Source organism: Saimiri boliviensis, chromosome 5 (genome assembly GCF_048565385.1).
Source record: "Saimiri boliviensis isolate mSaiBol1 chromosome 5, mSaiBol1.pri, whole genome shotgun sequence".
NCBI classification, from domain to species: Eukaryota; Metazoa; Chordata; class Mammalia; order Primates; family Cebidae; genus Saimiri; species Saimiri boliviensis.
Genome location: NC_133453.1, coordinates 71159943 through 71180303, shown reverse-complemented (window position 1 = coordinate 71180303; position 20361 = coordinate 71159943). Strand labels below are relative to the sequence as shown.

General features: G+C 37.2%; 1 protein-coding gene across 2 annotated transcripts in view; it reads left to right on the top strand.

Moving 5' to 3' along the window:
* CERS6 (ceramide synthase 6) overlaps nucleotides 1–20361 on the top strand; it is a 340615-nt gene that overhangs the window by 179993 nt on the left and 140261 nt on the right. For both annotated transcript variants that reach the window (XM_039469926.2, XM_039469927.2), the window contains exon 4: nucleotides 15132–15189. In XM_039469926.2, the coding sequence (XP_039325860.2) occupies nucleotides 15132–15189 (58 nt within the window). The remainder of the gene's footprint in view (nucleotides 1–15131; nucleotides 15190–20361) is intronic.

Below are 20361 nucleotides of genomic sequence, written 5' to 3'. Positions count from 1 at the left end.
TTGCGGTGAGCCAAGATCGCGCCATTGCACTCCAGCCTGGGTAACAAGAGCGAAACTCTGTCTCAAAAAAAAAAAAAAAGAATGACATAGTAGAATTTGGGGACTCAGGAAAAGGATGGGAAGGGCGTGAGGGATAAAAGACTATAAATTGGGTTAAGTATGTACTGCTCAGGTGATGGGTACACCGAAATCTCACAAATCACTGCTAGAGAACTTACTCGTGTAACCAAATGACATCTATTCCCCAAAAACCTATGGAAACAAATTTTTTTTTAAAAGACAAGATAATAATAATAAGCCTACTCAGCCAACTAGAATCCATTCCTGTTCATCTTCATTTAATTTTTTCTTGCTTATCAAATTCCCCTAACAATCTTTAGAATTAGATATTTCAGTCCCCATTTTCATATAAAGAAACTAAAGACATTTTACTCTTGTTATAGGTATGGATTTAGTAATAAGTGATGGACTGTATCCGATCCCTGTGAAAGTTCTGTTACTCAGTTTCATGTCTTGTTATGAGACGTGTGGTAGAGCCTGCCGCAGAAAACTGACACCAAAAAGGGTAATACAGAAAAATAGAGAAGGAGAAGGAGAAATTCACTTTTTTTTTTTTTTTTTTTTTTTGAGACAAGGTCTTGCTTTGTCACCCAGGCTGGATTGCAGTGGTGTGATCGCAGCTCACTGAAGCTTGACCACCTGGGCTCAAGTGATCCTCCCACCTCAGCCTCCTGAGTAGCTGGGATTATAGGCAGGTGTCACTATGCCCAGCTAATTTTTGTATTTTTTGTGGAGATGGGGTCTCAGGATGTTGTCCAGACTGCACTTGAATTTCCGGGCCCAAGCAATCTGCCCGGCTGGGGAAATTTACTTCTTAAAATCAAATGTACATTCATTTTGAAAATGCAAGTACTTGGGTTTTATTTTTCTCTTTTCCTTTGCAATCGCAGTACCAGGGCTGAAGAAGTGACTTTTTGTCTTCCATCTGCTTTCAGATAAGAAAAAAATTACATAGAGGCTTGATGTTCAAGGGACACATGACATTAGTTTGACTCTAAATAATAATAAACATTTGGCTACTTTTGCTTGAACCACACACTAAAGAATGGTGACCTTTGTTAGTGCATGCTCTAAAGTCATATTGACTGAATTTAATTTTGGCTACAAGAGATCAATATTTTATTCCCTTTTTTATCCTCACACTAGACATTGGTTAGTTGGAAAATGCTCACTTATCTTTTTCTGATTCCCATAAATTATGGTCATTCAAGTGAGTATAAATAGACTTTAAGCTGACAGTTACAAGATTATATTCAGGGGAATTCTAGAAATAATGAGAGGTATTTTATAGGCAGAATTTCACCTAATAGAATGACACTGATTTTTTGGCAGATGTATTTTGAATAGATTGTAGGGGCTAGGTCTGACACTGGGAAGACTAATGGTAAGGAAAGATACCAGTGGTGCTGAATTCTGCCTTGTTGGGTGCTTGACAAGGGGAGTCAACTTGGAGAGAAAAGAATGGTTCCCAATAAAGAAAAATATGGTGTAGCTGTTAATGGGGCCTATGAACAAAGCACTAAAAAACAAAATGAAAGTTAAATCTGTGAAATAGAACATAGTGGATTTAGAACTATATACACATACAATATCTGATACACTTCCAATGGCAATTTTAGCCTTAAAAGCCTGAATACGGCCGGGCGTGGTGGCTCAAGCCTGTAATCCCAGCACTTTGGGAGGCCGAGGCGGATGGATCACGAGGTCAAAAGATCGAGACCATCCTGATCAACATGGTGAAACCCCGTCTCTACTAAAAATATAAAAAATTAGCTGGGCATGGTGGTGCGTGCCTGTAATCCCAGCTACTCAGGAGGCTGAGGAAGGAGAATTGCCTGAACCCAGGAGGTGGAGGTTGCGGTGAGCCGAGATCGCACCATTGCACTCCAGCCTGGGTAACAAGAGCGAAACTCTGTCTCAAAAAAGAAAAAAAAAAGCCTGAATACAATGACAGGAAAACAGGAAAATTAATTATGATGCTTAGAAAAGGATGGTTGGAATGATGGCATAACGAACAAGTCATATGTTGTTTCTAAGTATGAGAGAAAGAAAAGAGAGTCATGTAATACATTTTGAGTGAGCACAAATCTTGTGTACAGAATCTTTTAATAATGAAATATTTTACAATACAGAGAAAAATGTCACAAGTGCAGAGACTGATATAATAGAAACCCACCCATATATATTCGATCCTATTTTAAAGGAAGTAAATATTACAGAATCAGCTAAAGCTCCCGTATACCCCAGGGGTGTCCATTTCTTTTGACTTTCCTGGGCCACATTCAAAGAAGGAGAATTGTCTTGGGCCACACAAGAAATACACTAACACTAAGGATAGCCAATGAGCTAAAAAAAAAAAAAAAAAAATCTCAGAAAAATCTAATAATGTTTTAAGAGTGTTTACGAATTTGTGTTGGGCCACATTCAAAGCCATTCTGGGCTGCATGCGGCCTGCAGGCTGTGGTTTGGACAAGCTTGTTGTACACTTTCTCTGTTCTTTAGTCTTGAAAATTAACATCTCTCCTAATTTGATGTTTACATTTTCTTGTTTTGTTTTTATTACATATATATGCATGTATATGAGAAACATATAACATTCCTTTACAAATCATCAGAATTTCCAAAAGGGCTTAATATATTATGTGAATCAGTGATTTAATGAAGACCCTTCTGCTCAAATTAAGTTCACATTTGACTGGAGAATGAAAAGTGAATAGGTGGATGAGTTTGACTTACCTCCAACTTTAAAGACTTTGCATTAATAATTCTATTCCATCTCAAACAGAAAGAGCTGAGCCTTAAGCAAATGAAGGAAACTATTTGGAGTTACAGAGTTAATTACTGATGGAGGTAGAAACAGTTTTAGGAAGTGTTTGTCTTAAAGCAAGAACTCAGGTCTGCATAACCTGTCCATGGGATGAGTAACGTGTTTTCCCCTAGCTATCATATTTCTTTGGACTCCTAATGAAAGCTTGAAAGCTACTCTAGGAATTTAGATTTTATGTCAGAGTTTCCAAAAAGGAATCTTTCGTGTCACCTTTATTCTATTGTTTAAGACATATGGGATGTTTTTCAAAGTAGAGTCAATTTGCTTTCTCTCTAGTTGATGAACATATCCATAGAACTCAAGTAATAAAGTCAGTGTCTCAGTAACAGCTTGAAAAGGAGACAACCTAAAAATCATGTGACAACTTTTTAACAGTGTTTGCAGATGAAACCAATTGGATAAACCAAGACTTCAAGTCTATTCCTTGCTTCAGAATATGGTGTCAGTTGAACTAATAGAAACAGAATAGAATAGTGATTACCAGGGGTAGGGGTGGGAGAAAGGGGGAGATGCTGGTTGAAAGATATAAACTTTCAGTTATAAGATGAATACATTCCAGGGATCTAATACATAGGTTGGTAAGTTGACCCAGGTTTAAAACTAACTAGATTATGGGAATCATTTCAAAAAATATCTGTGTTTGAATTATGTTGTACACCTTCACATCATAAAATTTTCTCTTTCAAGAATACCTCAGTAAAACAGGAAACAAAAATGCTGTGTGACAGTCTTTGGAAAGAGACACTTTGGCTAAAAGCCTGTGGGACGAGAAGGAACCGTGTATCTGAATTATTAAGATGCTTGCGTATATCATGGCTTTGTTAGACTTATTAAATGCAAAATAATTGAAGGACCTTGTTTTGTTCCACAAATCAAAAATTCGTCAGTCTACTGAAAGAGACAAAGGCTGAAACCAGTGAATTTTACGAACTTTAGATGCCAGTTTAATCTGTAAAATTTTATGTTTATACATTAAAGAACACTATACTACCTTGTCAGAAAATAGGCAGTATATAAGATATCTGAGCTTTTTCTGACATTTGTGGCATAGTTATCCGTTTCTAGTCTTAACTTTAAGGTCACAGGACCCCAAAATGTAGAGACCTGGTGTGAAAAATGAGGAGACCTGTTTTCTTTGACAAAGTTACTTGTTAAATGTAGAGAAGCTTACAATTCCATGGGTCATCCCTCTGTAGAATAAGGTCATAGATGGGCTCTTAGGGAACCTATCTGGTTGTTAAAAAACAATGTCAGCTTCAAGAAAATTTAAAAATACAGGATTAGATGCCTCCAATTTATGTGGACAGAAATATACTGATGTTTCTATAAAACACCTGTGAGACCAAATCCTTGCATTCAGTGAGCTGTTTCTCTGCTACTATACATCCATGACACCAACTCTGAATAGGATTTTAGCTAAGTCATTTCACATTGAGTGTGTGCTTTATATTATTCAGATAAATGAAGACTAGACAGACAAAGTCTTACTTGCCTTCCTACCTTAGCATAGAAAAGGAGCTGAAACAGAGATTATAGCTGTCAAAGTAATTCCATTCATTTGAGCAGCAGAGCAATGGCATTTATAGTAAAAATAAGATTTTAATTTATGTGCTAAAAATTTCAATATTTAATAGTAAAGATCATGATCTCTGGAGTCAAGTTGCTTGGATTGAGTCCCAGATTCACCATGTATTTTGGCAAGTAACTTAAACTTGTCATCGTATAGTAAGATGGAAATGATAGTGGCATAGTGTATCTATCCCATATGGTTCTTACAAAATGTAGGTGAGTTAATACATGTAAGACTCTTGTGATGGTATAGGCATAAAGTAAGTACCCATGAAAGGCCAGTTAGTGTTTTGTAAAAATAAAGAACCCCCAAAAGAACCTACTATAAGTAAAAAGGACTTTACAAAGATGACTATTTGTATCAAACTTGAATCCACAATTACTTCATGTCAAAACTTTGTGGACATGAATGTGTCACATATAATACAGAAACCTCATTGAAAGGTTTTTTCCTTTAAAATAAATTCCATTGCATTTGACTGAAAAACTGATAAAATGAGTATAATATATATGTCTTGTAGCTTTGTTCATATCTCATGAAAGTCATCAGCTGTGAGTTTTGAGTGGAAAAATAAGCACTTAATCTACTTTGTTCTCGGAGGTAAAATGATTTATGTATTTTAAAATATTGCTGGATTGAAGTATATATTTGTTCCTAAATATATTCTGCTCGTTTATCCAACCATATAATTTCACTTTATTTGTAATAGTTTGTAAGATACAGCACAATGATTTATATAGTTTTAAATTTTATGAAAGAAAAATTTTAATGTCATAGGTATAAGCCCTATTTCACCTCTCTTTATGGATTTGATAATGAGTTAATCTTTTTATTTAGATGATGAAAAGCTGAAATGAGAAATGTCTCAATAAAATCAATTTCAGAATCAAAAGAACCATATACTTACTTTTTGGTGCTCTAGCAGTGTACCTTAGTTTTACATACAATAACTATTTTTCATTACCTAGACCATTACGGAGTTGACTATTTTTTATTCCAAATTTCTATCAGATTGATTGATCACTTTAAAGTGTGGATTGGCAATATATATCATCTCTCTCCCCTTTTTTGTTCCTACTTGCACAGTTCCTGGAAGTAGTTAATAAATTATTTGACCTATTGTGGTTTAAATATACTTAAAAGTCAACAAATGAAAGGAGCACTCATACCCTTAATCAATATTTAGATGTCAATTTAGGAACTATTATTTGCAAGGTGCTGTTTGTGGTCAGAAATGCAAAGATAAGGAAGTGGATCCAAGATGGCCAAATAGGAAGGAACAGCTCTGGAGTGCAGTTCCCAGTGAGAACAATGCAGAGGGTGAGTGGACACTGCATTTCCAAATGAGTTATTACTGCCCACAGACCAGGAGATTCCGGGACAAAAGCACCATGAGTTTCCAGCACAGCTGTTTCAGCTGGCACAGCAGATCTCTACACAAAAACTCACACAGATCTGTCCAGCCATTTCAACTGGCGCCTGGAATACCTGGGAGACAGAGCTGCTCATTCAACTGAAAAAAGGGGGTATGAAACAGGGAGCCAGGTGATCTGGCTCAGCAGATCCCACCCCCACAAAGACCAGCAATCTGAAATGCTCTGGATTGAGAGTTTTGCAGCAAGCATAGCTGGACCTGGGACGGTCCAGCTCTCTTGGGGGAAGGGTGTCCACCATTACTGAGGCAGTCCACCATTACCGAGGCAGTTCTAACTATACCTCTATAAATAAAATCGCAAGGAAGTTCACACAGCAGCTGGGCAGAGCCCATGACAGCTCAGCAACGCCTGTGCTGGCAGACTGTGACTAGGCTGTCTCCTTGCTGGGCAGGACATCTCTGAAAAAAGGCAGCAGCACATTAGGAACTTATAAATAAAGCCCCACCTTCCCAGGACAGAGCACCTGGGAAAAAAGGCGGTTATGAGTTCTGCTGCAGCAGACTTAAATGTACCTGCCCAGCAGCTCTGAATGGAAAAATGGAGCTCACAGCTCAGCACTTGAGCTCCTGAAAGGGACAGACTGTATCCTAAGCAGCTCCCTGACCCCTGTAGATCCAGAGTCACCTCATAAAGGAGAGCTCAGGCTGACATCCAGCGAGTATCCTTCTGGGATGAAGATAACTGAAGAAGAAACTGGCAGCAACTCTTACTGTTCTGCAGCTGCCACAGGTGATCCCCAGGCAAACAGGGTCTTCAGTGACCCTCCAGCAGTCCTACCCAGCAGAGGGGCCTAACTGTTAGATGGAAAACTAAAAAACAGAAAGAAATAACTTTATTATCAACAAAAAGTACATCCACTCAGAGACTCCATCCGAAAGTCAAGAACTACAAAGACCACAGGTAGATAAATCCACAAAGATGGGAAAAAACCAGCACAAAAAGGATGAAAACATCCAAAACCAGAATGCCTCTCCTCCAAGGGATCATAATTCATCACCAGCAAAGGAACAAAGCTGGGTGGAGAATGAGTCTGATGAATTGACAGAAACAGGCTTCAGACGGTGGGTTATAACAAACTTCTCTGAGCTAAAAGGATGTTCTAACCCAATGCAAAGAAACTAAAAAACTTGAAAAAAAGGTTTGACAAAATGCTAATGAGAATAAACAGTTTAGAGAAAAATATAAATGACTTAATGGAGCTGAAAAACACAACACAAGAACTTCGCAAAGCATACAGAAGTTTGAATAGCCAAATCGACTAAGCAGAAAAAAGGATATCAGAGATTGAAGATCCGCTCAATGAAATAAAACAAGGAGGCAAGATTAAAGAAAAGAGAGTGAAAAGAAATGAACAAAGCCTCCAAGAAATGGCAGGATCAAATACACACATAACAGTATTAACCTTAAATGTAAATGGGCTAAATGCTGCAATCAAAAGACACAGATTGGCACATTGGATAAAGTCAGAAACCATCAGCGTGCTGTATCCAGGAAATCCATCTCATTTGCAAGGACACATAGTCTCAAGATAAAGGAATGGAAGAAGATTTACCAAGCAAATGAAGAGCAAAAAAAGAGTGGGAGTTGCAATCCTAGTCTCTGATAAAGTAGACTTTAAACCAACAAAGATCAAAAGAGACAAAGAAGAGCATTATATAGTGGTAAAAGGATCAATGCAACAAGAAGAGCTAACGATCCTAAATATATACTCACCCAATACAGGAGTACCCAGATACATAAAGCAAGTTCTTAATGACCTACAAAGAGACTTAGACTCCCAGACAGCAATAGTGGGAGACTTTAACACTCCACTGTCAATATTAGATCAACAAGACAGAAAATTAACAAAGATATCCGGGACTTGAACTCAGATCTGGACCAAGCAAACCTAATAGACATATACAGAACTCCCCACCCCAAATCCACAGAGTATACATTCTTCTCAACACCACATCACACCTACTCTAAAATTGACCACATAATTGGATGTAAATCACTCATTAGCAAATAAAAAAGAACAGAAATCATAACAAACAGTCTCTCAGACCACAGTGCAATTGAATTAGAACTTAGGATTAAGAAACCAACTCAGAACTGCAAAATCTGGAAGCATTCCCTTTGAAATCTGGCACTGCACAAGGATGCCCTCTCTCACCACTCCTATTAAATATATAATATTGGAAGTTCTAGCCAGAACAACCTTGCAAGAAAAAGAAATAAAGGTTATTCAATTAGGAAAGGAGGAAGTCAAATTGTCTCTATTTGCAGACAACATGATTATATATTTGGAAGACCCCATCGTCTCAGGCCAAAATCTCCTGAAACTGATAAGCAACTTCAGCAAAGTCTCAGGATACAAAATCAATGTGCAGAAATTGCAAGCATTCCTATACACCAATAACAGACTTAAAGAGAGCCATATCAAGAATAAACTGTCATTCACAATTGCTACAAAGAGAATAAAATATCTAGGAATACAATTAACAAAGGATGTAAAGGAACTCTTCAAGGAGAACTACAAACCACTGCTCAAGGAACTAAGAGAGGACACAAACAGATGGGAAAACATTCCATGCTCATGGTTAGGAAGAATCTATATCATGAAAATGGCCATACTGCCCAAAGTAATTTATAGATTCAGTGCTATCCCCATCAAGCTACCTATGACCCTCCCCACAGAACTGGAAAAAAACACCTTAAACTTCATATGGACCCAAAAAAGAGCCCACATAGCCAAAACAATTCTAAGCAAAAAAAAAAAAAAAAAAAAAAGCTGGAGGCATCATGCTACTTGACTTCAAACTATACTACAAGGCTACAGTAATCAAAACAGCATGGTACTGGTACCAAAACAGAGATATAGACCAATGGAACAGAACAGAAGCCTCTGAAGCAACGCCACACATCTACAACCATCTGATCTTTGACAAACCTGACAAAAACAAGCAATGGGGAAAGGATTCCCTATTTAATAAATGCTGTTGGGAAAACTGGTAAGCCATGTGCAGAAAGCAGTAACTGGACCCCTTTCTGACACCTTACACTAAAATTAACTTCAGATGGATTGAAGACTTAAATATATGGCCTAACACGATAAAAACCCTAGAAGAAAACCTAGGCAAAACCATTCAGGACATAGGCATAGGCAAGGACTTCATGCCTAAAACACCAAAAGCATTGGCAACAAAAGCCAAAATAGACAAATGGGATCTAATTAAACTCCAGAGCTTCTGTACAGCAAAAGAAACAATCATTAGAGGGAACTGGCAACCAACAGAATGGGAAGAAATTTTTGCAATCTACCCATCTGACAAAGGGTTAATATCCAGAATCTGCAAAGAACTAAAACAGATTTACAAGAAGAAAACAAACCCATTCAAAAGTGGGCAAAGGACGTGAACAGACACTTTTCAAAAGAAGACATTTATGAGGCCAAGAAACATGAAAAAATGCTCATCATCACTGGTCATTAGAGAAATTCAAATCAAAACCACATTGAGATACCATCTCGTGTCAATTAGAATGGTGATCATTAAAAAATCTGGAGACAACAGATTCTGTAGAGGATGTGGAGAAATAGGAACACTTTTACACTGTTGGTGGGAGTGTAAATTAGTTCAACCATTGTGGAAGACAGTGTGGCGATTTCTCAAGGACCTAGAAATAGAAATTCCATTTGATCCAGCAATCCCATTACTGGGTATATATCCAAAAGATTATAAATCATTGTATTATAAAGACACATACACATGTATGTTCATTGTGACACTGTTTACAATAGCAAAGACCTGTAACCAACCCAAATGCCTATCGGTGATAGACTGGACAGGGAAAATGTGGCACATATACACCATAGAATACTATGCAGCCATAAAAAACGATGAGTTTGTGTCCTTTGTGGGGACATGGATGAATCTGGAAACCATCATTCTCAGCAGACTGTCACAAGAACAGAAAAACAAACACTGCATGTTCTCACTCATAGGTGGGTGTTGAACAGTAAGAACTCATGGACACAGGGAGAGGAATGTCACACACTGGGGTCTGTTGGTGGGGAATGAGGGAGGGGCAGAGGGAGGAAGGGCTGTTGGGGAGGGATAACGGGGAGAAATGCCAGATATAGGTGATGGGGAGATGGAGGCAGCAAACCACCTTGCCATGTATGTACCTGTGCAACAATCCTGCATGTTTTCCACATGTACCCCAGAACCTAAAGTGCAGAAAAATTAAAAAAAAAACATGCCAAGATAAATAAAACTGAGGCTTACTCTACTTGGAACTTATGAGCAATTCAAAGGCTTGTGGGTATCAAAGAGAAGGAAAGGAGGTAAAGAAGAAGTCAGAATTACAGTGTTTTCCATGTTGTAGCATCCAGAAAAGGTGGCTTTATGGAGCAGCTAGAATTTAACATAAATCCTGAAGGAGCCACAGTGTCTCAGCAGGTAGAGAAATGAATGAGTAGGATAGAGAAAGACCATCTGGGTAATAACTGTTAATAAGCTTAATATTATTTTAGCTACCCCGGTATTGAAAATGAGTGTCTTTTCAGTCCTCTCCTATCCCCAGATTTAGAGAGTGTTCTCAATTATGCAGCATCCACTAATATCCAGCAGGTTAGAAATACCATTTTAGTTGAATACATTGTTTTCAATTTTTAGGTATAAAATCAGGAAGAAATAGAATAGCTTAATGGTTAAGAGTTTGGATGCTGGAACCCAACAGTCTAATTTCTAATCCCGACTCTCTCTTTTATTAGCTGTGTGGCCTTCAGCAAGTAATTAAACCCACTCTGTGCTCATTTCCTCATCAGAAAAAAATAAAAATAAAGATGTTGATGATAGTGCCTACCTTGTTATGTGGAATAGTTTCATTAAATGACTTCCTATTCGTAAAGTGCTTAGAAGAACTCAGGGGATAGAGGAAGCACTACATAAAAGTTGTAAATAAAACAGCCCTCATATACCTGCCCTGGTCTCCCTAAAACAGGTGCTGAGTTGAGTGGGGGCTGCTCTGGATGATTCCCCTGCTGCTGCAGCTTCTGTAGTTTATAATCCCTTGCTTTTTGGGTGACACCTGGCAACAAGACATGAGACCTCAATGCTCTGATTTTCTGCTTCAAATGCACATTTTAGTAGTCTTGATTTTAACAAAGAGCCCAGTTCAACCTTGTTGCATAAGGACGATAAACCAGATTCAGTGGGTGGTAGTTTTTACTAGCTTCCTATTCTAATTTTCAGGTTTGAAAGATATAAAAGGCTTCCATATCCAAGCAAATGTAGTGGAACACATTGACGTCTCTAGGCAAAGCAGTGTGCTCTAATTCTGTAGAATTTGAGAGAGGGCTTTAGAGTCACTGCTAGGTTTGTGTCGTGGTTTTTCCACTTACCAAGTGTGTGGCTTTGGACAGGCTAATCCCTAGGCTTCTTTTTCTAATACTGGTCTTACAAAGTTGTTTCCTTATTTGATGTCTTTCTGGGAATTGGTGGTCCTTCTGAGCATCCTCCACAGATAGTTAAGGATTTGGCTCGCGGTTCTACTGACTAAGCTGTTATTCCTTCCCTTCAGCTTTCAGCCCTAACACAGGGTGGTTGTCCTCACTTCAGTTTTTTGTCTTTGGGAGTTTATGCTTTACTGAACAAAACCCCTCTTTTCTCTTTTAGTGGTACATTTATAAAGGCACAGAGGTAAATTGATGTGTTTAATTTACCTTGTTTAACCAAGAGTAATCTTTAAGTTTTTAAAGAAACAGTCTTAGTATATTTCTTTTATCAAAAGAAGTCTTTTGAAATTTTCCTGTAAGAATGAATTTAATGCTTCCTTTCCTTGTTTTCATTAATCTGAGAATTCATCCCTTGATTATTTTTGCTAAATATTAAATTATCCCTTAAGAACAAGAGCATTTAATTTGGCAATGAAATTTAGAGCAATGATTTATGTTGCTAATGATAGTCTTATGCTAGAATTACACTTCTGAAATCTTATTTTTTGTTTATATATTGGTGGGTTAGAGTTGGCTTAAGTAATTTTTTCATAAAGGTTAATGAATAATATATTTTCAGAGCCTCTGAATATATGAGAATACGGTTCATATATTCCTCTGCAAATGAGAGGCACTTTGCCTGGCAATAGCTGTCTTTGATTGAGTCTTCCCTTTCTTTTGGCATTTAATAATACAGCAGAGAACTCTAAGACCAACTGGGTATTTGTTCCTTTGATGGTGATTTGTTTTCATTTGATTTATGTGTGTTGACTTGTTGTTTTTGTACTTGAACACTGAAGTACTTTTTTTTTTTTAACTTTAAACCTAGAAATCAACATTTCTGTCAGAACATTGCTTTGATTTGATGTTGTTTGGAATACAATTTAGTTATCTTTTTTTTTTCAGTTCACATTTTTTTAGTTTTTTTGTCTTTCATTATTCTATTTCAGTTTTTGCATTTCCTCAGAAACAACTATAATTAGATATGCTTTCTACTCTTCCAGATCTAGGATCTTTTTTCATCTTTGGTACTTTTCTCTGGCCTTATAGGGTGTTTACCCTCTATGTAAATGACTTAATTTTATGCCATATGTGTCTATGTTCCCCCTCCAGTGGTTAATAATGCTGCACTCCATTTTGCAGACCCTGTGCAATGCTACTTTATTTCACCTGTAATCTCTTTATCTTACCCAGCAGTCTTTTATTAACTTTGTTGTGTTTCTAGGGGTCATATCTTCTTGTATTATATTGACAATGCCTAAAGCTTTCCTAAAAATTACTAATGATTCCTCTGCAAAGTCATTTTCAGAAAACTGTTCTTCATGCCCTTTTCTTTCCACATTTATTGCTACTTAGTAGACCCACGCTGACATTGTGCTGTTATTTTCATTCCAGAATTAAGAGATACTCATCTAGACCTGCTCACAGAGGGGATATGTAGATTGCCCTCAGCCCCACTTTCTGTTCTCCTGTTTGTTAGTAAAAGTCCACTTTTAGATCTCTGACCTTGTAGTAGGTTGATGTCTATAGACTCTAGACTCGGACCCATTTTCAGTGGACCAATTTTCAGTGAAAGAGTTTTATATAAAGCAGCTATCTCCAATGCCTAGTTCTTTGTTACTTTATATATGGATTATGTAAGAACTCCAGCCTCCAAAATGCAATACCTTCATAGGTTATGCTGTCCCTAAATCTGCCTTTCTGTCACTGAAACTGCCAGGTTGCACAGTGCATCTCATTCTTCCCGGTTGGCTTTTGAAAGTAGCCATCACTAACTTATGGGGTGGGGGATTCTCTTGCTGCCTCCAAAACCGTAATCATTTGTGACAAACGACCGAGTTTCTTAATAATACAGATTTTTGCATTTCTATACAAGACGACAGAAAGTGGAGACAGGGTGATACGCAGATGAAGATTTCCCTACCCCTTTCAAGGGTTGTGACTTTTCACTGCTAATCAGTTTTTTTACATCTAATTTTATTCTTTTTCTGCTGTAAGAATTCTTGCCTGATTCTAGCAGTAGGTTGAAGGTCATATCTTCCTTTTCATGCTGACATGAACTTTATTATTTATCTCTTTTACAGGTATCTTAGTAAAAGATTGGCAGGGATTATATCAGGGACTGGTAGCTAGCATTTAAAACTATAACATATGAAACTCCACAACTTGAAATACTTTTTCAAGTCGCAAGATGCTTGAAAATTTTGCTTTCTTCAGATATTTTGTGGAAATAAATTCTGCCTTGTAAATATTCATCACAAGTTGCTATTCAAATGATGGAGGCATCAGTGTTCCTGTAATAGAATCTATGTGTTATGAAAACTGGGTCATTTTTGTGATGAAATAAAATGTAGATACATAAGTGATGGTAGGAATTCCAATGACTTCTGTAAAACTTTTATTATACATAAAAACTGCTTGATCACTGTCTACTAACAAGAGTCTTAGACCTGAAACAGCTGTTATAAGTAATTTAATCTCAGAGTTGGAAATTCAGTTGCCTCCCGGGGCCAGACAAATAAGGCAAATGCATGAAGTAGGCCAGTTCCACACAAGAAGGATTGGGAGGGACTAGAAAAAAGTAAAGATAATAGTTGTGCTACCAAATCCTTCAGGCATCATTATAGCACAAACCCACTCTCCCATTATAGAGATGGAACTGAGGTCAAAGGATATTAACAGATTTGCCCAAAGTTAGTTGAGTCTGTCTTGACCAGAACTGGGTACATAATTTGCAGAATCCAGTGCAAAATAAAATGCTGGGTTTCTTGTCTGACAACTATTAAGAATTTCAAGATGGCAACAGCATAGCATTAAATCAAGCATGAAGTCTTAAGTGACTGCCTAAGTTACACACCCATGAAGACATCCCTGGTTTTAATTTCTGATCTGGAATTTGTGTAACTAACAGAAACTTGTCATCACTCTCACCCGTAACCACTCAGAGGCTGGTAATAGAGATGGAGTTAAAATTAAGTTTTTTACTTTTATGCTACAATAAGTTAATTGTCTTTACTTATAAGAATTTTTTTATGACATCAGGAATGCCATTTAGTGACATTCAGCCAGCTTTTAAAGGCACAGCTATTAATAGAAAGTACAAGAAACAAAATTGAGTATTTAGTACTAGAGTAAGAGTTTTTTGTAATAAGTGTATATGCACACACACACACCCACACACACACACACCTTATATTTTAAAAGACTTAAAACATTTCCATCATTTAAAATCAAAAGAAAACTTAAAAATTTTTCTTCATTAAAAGTGAAAGTCACAGCTAGACCATAAGTTTGGCATGGTTTAAGATTGTCATTTATAGTTGTCATTTGATTTTTTTAGAGTCTATGTGCCTTCCTTTAGCAACATTTTTTAAAACAAATATGAATGTCAGTTAACTCAAGTTGTTAGTTTTCAATTATTTGTCTGATTCAGATATTACACCTTCATATTATTGAACCATATCCCTTCAAGAGTGATAAACAAGAGGTTCACATGCTAAAGAATGAGAAAATGAGTGATTGGGCAAATATTGCAATTAACAATAAAAATCAAGTTATGAATATAATACTCAGAATATTTAAGACATGTATACCAGTGTGTGGGTTCAGCTAGCACTCAAATTACTCGTTAAGTTTAATCTCTAGTTGTGGGAGGGGGCAAATTTAGTTTAAGGAACTCTGTTCCCTCCCTTACATATTTGAGTATATGCTGTGAATATATAAACTGAATGTCACAGAATTTTTTTTAATCCTCTACAGGTGGAGATTTTCATTTTACCTTTATGTATTTACCTATGGAGTCAGATTCCTGAAAAAGGTAGGATCTCTCAAAATATTTTATGTAATTGTTATGTAAGCCTATATCTTATCTTTTTTTTTAAGTAGTTGACTGTAACAATATTTTAGATAATCATAACAGGCTTCATAAGAATTATTTGTGCATTTTCATTTGACTTAAAAAAACATTTTGGATGTTGCTAAGTCCCATATTTACTCCGGTGGATAATTTATTACTTTTCTGGTACTAGGAAGCTTAAAAAATCTGTCTGATGCTTCGAAAAAAGTTAGAGTTTCCATATCACACAATTTGAGAACATGAATTGTTGCAGTGTGTATTATCACTGTACTCTTCACCAGTAGAAATAACTATATATATTTCTTATAGTTTGTTTCATGGATTTTTTTTCTCTTGCTATTGCGTTTACTGTAATCCTGCATGAACCCAGGCACCTGAATCTATGAAAGTAATTCTTTGTGGCTGCTATAGTCTTTTTCCAGGTTATTTCAGTTCTTACTGGAACTGCTATCAGATTAGACTCCCTAAATCTAATGAAGACCTATCTTCTCATAGTCATACACATATTAACAATAGTGATTTGGCATAACATGAGGAATAATTATTATTTGTTTGAGACAGAGTCTTGCTTTGTTGCCCAGGCTGGAGTATAATGGCGCAATCTCGGCTCACTGCAACCTCTGCCTCCCGGGTTCAAGCGATTCCCTTGCCTTAGCCACCCGAGTAGCTAGGACTACTGGCACATACCACCACACACAGCTAGTTTTTTGTATTTTAGTAAAGAGGAGGTTTCACCATGTTGGACAGGTTGGTCTTGATCTCCTGACCTTGTGATCCACCCTCCTCAGCCTCCCAAAGTGCTGGGATTACAGGCATGAGCCATTGCACCTGGCCAGGGAATTATTTTTAAAAATTCTCTGTAGTATTAGCACCCAAAGTGATATCAGTGTTACCTTTATTTATTACAGATTTTTTTCTAAAATTAATAATGTGCCAAATATCATGCTTTATTAATCTTAAATATTGACACGGAAATTTTAAATACATTTAAAATTTTTAAATCTGGTCTATCAGATATTGTCTGCCTGTGGTGAATTCTATTATAAATAGTGGTTGTTTCCCATTATCATATTTTTCTAGAGGATTTTTTTTACTTGTAGTCTTTTCCTTTGGTAACTGCACTTATTTTCACTTAATAAAACTGTATGGCCCAGAGGCCATTCGAATCAATTTAAAAAGATGAGTTTTACTCTGCAAGGTTTCTGTGTATGAAGAAATTCTCAACTGGAGTAAATAAACATAATTTAAACTGCTTATTTTGGAATTCTACTGTTCTAGTTTTCAGACTTACTTATCTAGAAAAAAACAGAATGGCCGTAGAGCTTTTGTGCTTGTAACTTTACCACCTTTGAAGAGGAAATAGCTTTGGATGGAATTTTAGCTGATGTGTCAAAGGTGTGCTTCATAGGAAGGTCAAGTTCTTAACTACGGTCAAGGTTTGGGATTCATGCCTGGTTCTGTTGGTGAGGGGCTTTGATGGTGAGAAAGGAAAGATAATACGAGCACTTTTTTGCCCTTTTCCTCTAGGCCTGCTGGATACAGTCTCTTTAGCTCTCATACAGCAGTGCGGTTATCTGTCATCAGAACAGGAAACACTTTGACACTTTACTCTGGTTCACTCTGTCCCTAAACAAACTGAATGGAATGAGAATAATTTGTATCAACCAGTCCTCAGTGGGTCCACATAAAGCAGTAAGAGGAACTGTCAGTAGAATGTTTCCATGGAAATTATTTTTTCTTAAACTAGACCAGTTCTGTGCCAATTTCCTTTCAACTGCTTCTGGTTATAACAATTTTAAAAAAAAAGAAAGAAAGAAAGAACTAGAGATTGTTCTTCTTGTTGAATTAATTTGTGTGAGGGTTTCTTTCTTTAATTCCATCCAAGTAGCACTCAATTTTCGATGAGCTGTGTAAGTCTTAATGTGAAGTAGAAATGTGTACATAGAATTCATCTGACTGAAATAGCTTTGGAGGACTTCATAAGCTATCTTGTCCAACCCTCTCATTTCACAGCTGAGGAGGCAGAAATCCAGAAGAGGGTAGGTGGCATTCAAAAGGTCACACAGTTTATTCAAGGCTGAACCTGACATGAAACACATCCTCCTCTTTCTTATTCCAGAGCTCTCTCTGGTTGGCCAACCTGCCCTTACTGCCCTAACCTCAGCATGATTTCCAAGTGACTTCCTTCTTTGCTTAGCAGACTTGACCTAGCCGAATCATTATTGCTTATTTATAGAACGTTAAATGCTTCTTTTAATGTATATTTTTAAAATATTTGTATTAACTTTCTTGGAATGGACAGCCTACTTGCCCATCTAAACTGAGAGAAAAATATTAGGGATACAGCATCAGAAATAATCCAAATAAGGTAATTCAAATTTGTATAATACCTTAAATGTTAGAAAATAAGAAACACATAGTTCTATCAATACAGCATAAATTTGTCCTTGTGTTCAGATTCTTCCAAAAGTACAGTAGGAAAATTCTCATAAGTAGTGGATCCATTTTAAGATAAGAGAGGCGACTGCTGCCTCTTACTTCTGGAATAAAAAATGTAGATGGTTACATGTGCTGTTAGAAAAATGCACTGACCAGTTTTCTTCTGCCTGTAGGTCAAATGAGCCTGTTGTGTCTCATTTTCTAGGGTGGTTTAATAAGTACCCATTCTACCCTAAAAAAATAGGGAAGTAGACACTAGAAAACATTGACTTTACAGACATGTTAGTGAACTATTCAGTAAAGCTAGTGCTGTGTTCGTAGGAAAGACATAAAACATTGAAAATAAGCCTGACTTAATAGTTTGCTCCTGCAATTGCTGTAAACAAAAGGATCTGCTCGTAATTATAACTGGCAGAGTCAAATACTTTTGTTAAAGAAGACCTAGAAATATTTAAGGTGCTCTGAAGTTTTAGCAGACAGTGTACACATACAAATTAACACATTTTCCTAGATTCTGTTTTTCCTTATAATCTACATGTTAGGCTAACTTAATTCCAGCTGTCTGACCATGTGTTTTTTTTGTTTGCTTGCTTGTTTCTGAGATGGAGTCTCGCTCTGTCACCCAGACTGGAGTGCAGTGGCACGATCTTGGCTCACTGCAACCTCCCCCTCCTGGATTCAAGCACTTTTTGTGCCTCAGCCTCCCAAGTAGTGAGGATTACAGCCGTGTGCCACCATGCCCAGCTAATTTTTGTATTTTAGACAGATTTTACCACATTGGCCAGGCTGGTCTCGAACTCCTGACCTCAGGTGATCTGCCCGCCTTGGCCTTTCAAAATGCTGGGATTTTAAGATATGAGCCACCATGCCCATCCCATATGGTACACTTTGCATCCTAATTTATTTTGCTCACATGCATTTCTGTAAAAGAAAAGTTACTCAAGGTATACCTATGTCTAATTTCAATAACAGTCAGGGGTTCACAGGAGATAGAAACCATAGTAGTTAATTTTAGGAGTGACTGTAATATAAAGAATCACTAACTAGAGGGAACCACCAAGCCTGTGTTTCTCAAAGTAAATTGATCTGCTGTTTACTGCCAGTCTGCAATGAGATAAGAAGCTTGCACCTGAATGTAAAGCAGCTCCTGATTTTTGAGAAAGTCTACCGATGAAGAAAAGTTAGCTGAAAGCAGTGTGCTTAGTCATCTAGTTAATTTACCTCTGGTATTAGATCCTTATGTTGTCGTGGACCTTTAACAGATCTTTCAAGGATTGCTCCTCACCCATTAGCGTTGCACTGAGGCATAGTGGAGGTAGTAATAGCAGGAAGTCACTGCCACTGAAGACCACGGGATTGCAGAACCTAGAGGCTCAAAGGAAGAGCCACAGAGCCGGAGAAGACTTCTGACAAAGGGGATACTGACCAAGTGCTGCCACTGGAATGAACTGCTGCTGCTGGAGTGAAGATGGCAGCTGGGTGGATGTGGGGGCAAGGGATGAAAGCGATGACAAGAACTAGAAGCAAAACAGAAAGGAGCAAGTCCCATCTTCCTCTTGTAGCCTTCCAGCCTTCCTCAAGTGCTTCTAAGAAGCTGAACTTGGCGAGGCACCAGCTCCTTACAGCCAAAAGAAGTGTCAGTTGCATAGTCTCTACTCTGAGACCGACAATAGTATCTCAGTAACTAGCCCAGTTGTCTCATATTGCTGCATTCTGAAATACACTCTGATAAATTTTATTATAACTTATTTTATTACATTTTTAAAACGTGAAGGTTGCCACTTGTTGCACTGACTTCATGACTAACTGCTGGGTGAAAATTTATGGTTAAAGTACCCCCTCACACTGAGTCCTTTGGCCACTCACTTAGACTTTCTGAATCCAACCTGAACAAAGGTGCAGCCTTTCATTGTTCATACAGTGTTCTCAAAGTTCCACACACAAAGTCACAAAGTGTTTGCCTTCGAGAATGTTCTCTTTTGCTTATTGCTTAGTTTGGAATCTTTCTGAAATGGAAACAAAATTGTAAATTTTTTTGCCTACTTTAAGACTGCAAATAGAATTGGTCTAGCAATTAGAATATGAGTCCATGTAAGAGTTTGTACTTTGTGTCATTTTTAAAAATTTTAAAATTGCTTGGACTATGTTGCTGTTTAAGGAGGCTTTAAATTTAGTTTTTATGAAAATGATCCCTACAAAATACTTCCATAAGAAGTGCTCATGATCTATAATACTAACATTGTGAAGGGACCCTAAAGATCGCCTATCCCAAATTTCCTATTTCAGAAAACAAGAAACAGTTTCAGAAAGATGAATTGACTTGTCCAAAGCAGAACTAGAGCCTATTTTGCTGTCTTTAGATTGTCTAGGTTAAAAACAATAACAACAACAATTTAGTTAAGTTTTTAAAGCTAGCAGTTTAAGTAACTTTTTATTAGTAAATTCACCTTACTCATGAAAACTAAAAGTCACATCAGTATAGAATGGTAAGATAGAAGTCAAGATTGAGATTTTATTCTTGACCCTGCTCATTATGCTTAATGGAAGCCTTGCTCTCTGAAACCCATCTGTAAGATGGGAAAATGATGCTTGCCCAGACTCAGTGTGTGTAGAAGTGCTTTGGAAGCCGTAACTTTGGAAACACAAGGCATTGCACTAATTATTACTGATGAAGAGGTGGTCTCTGCTGGGAAT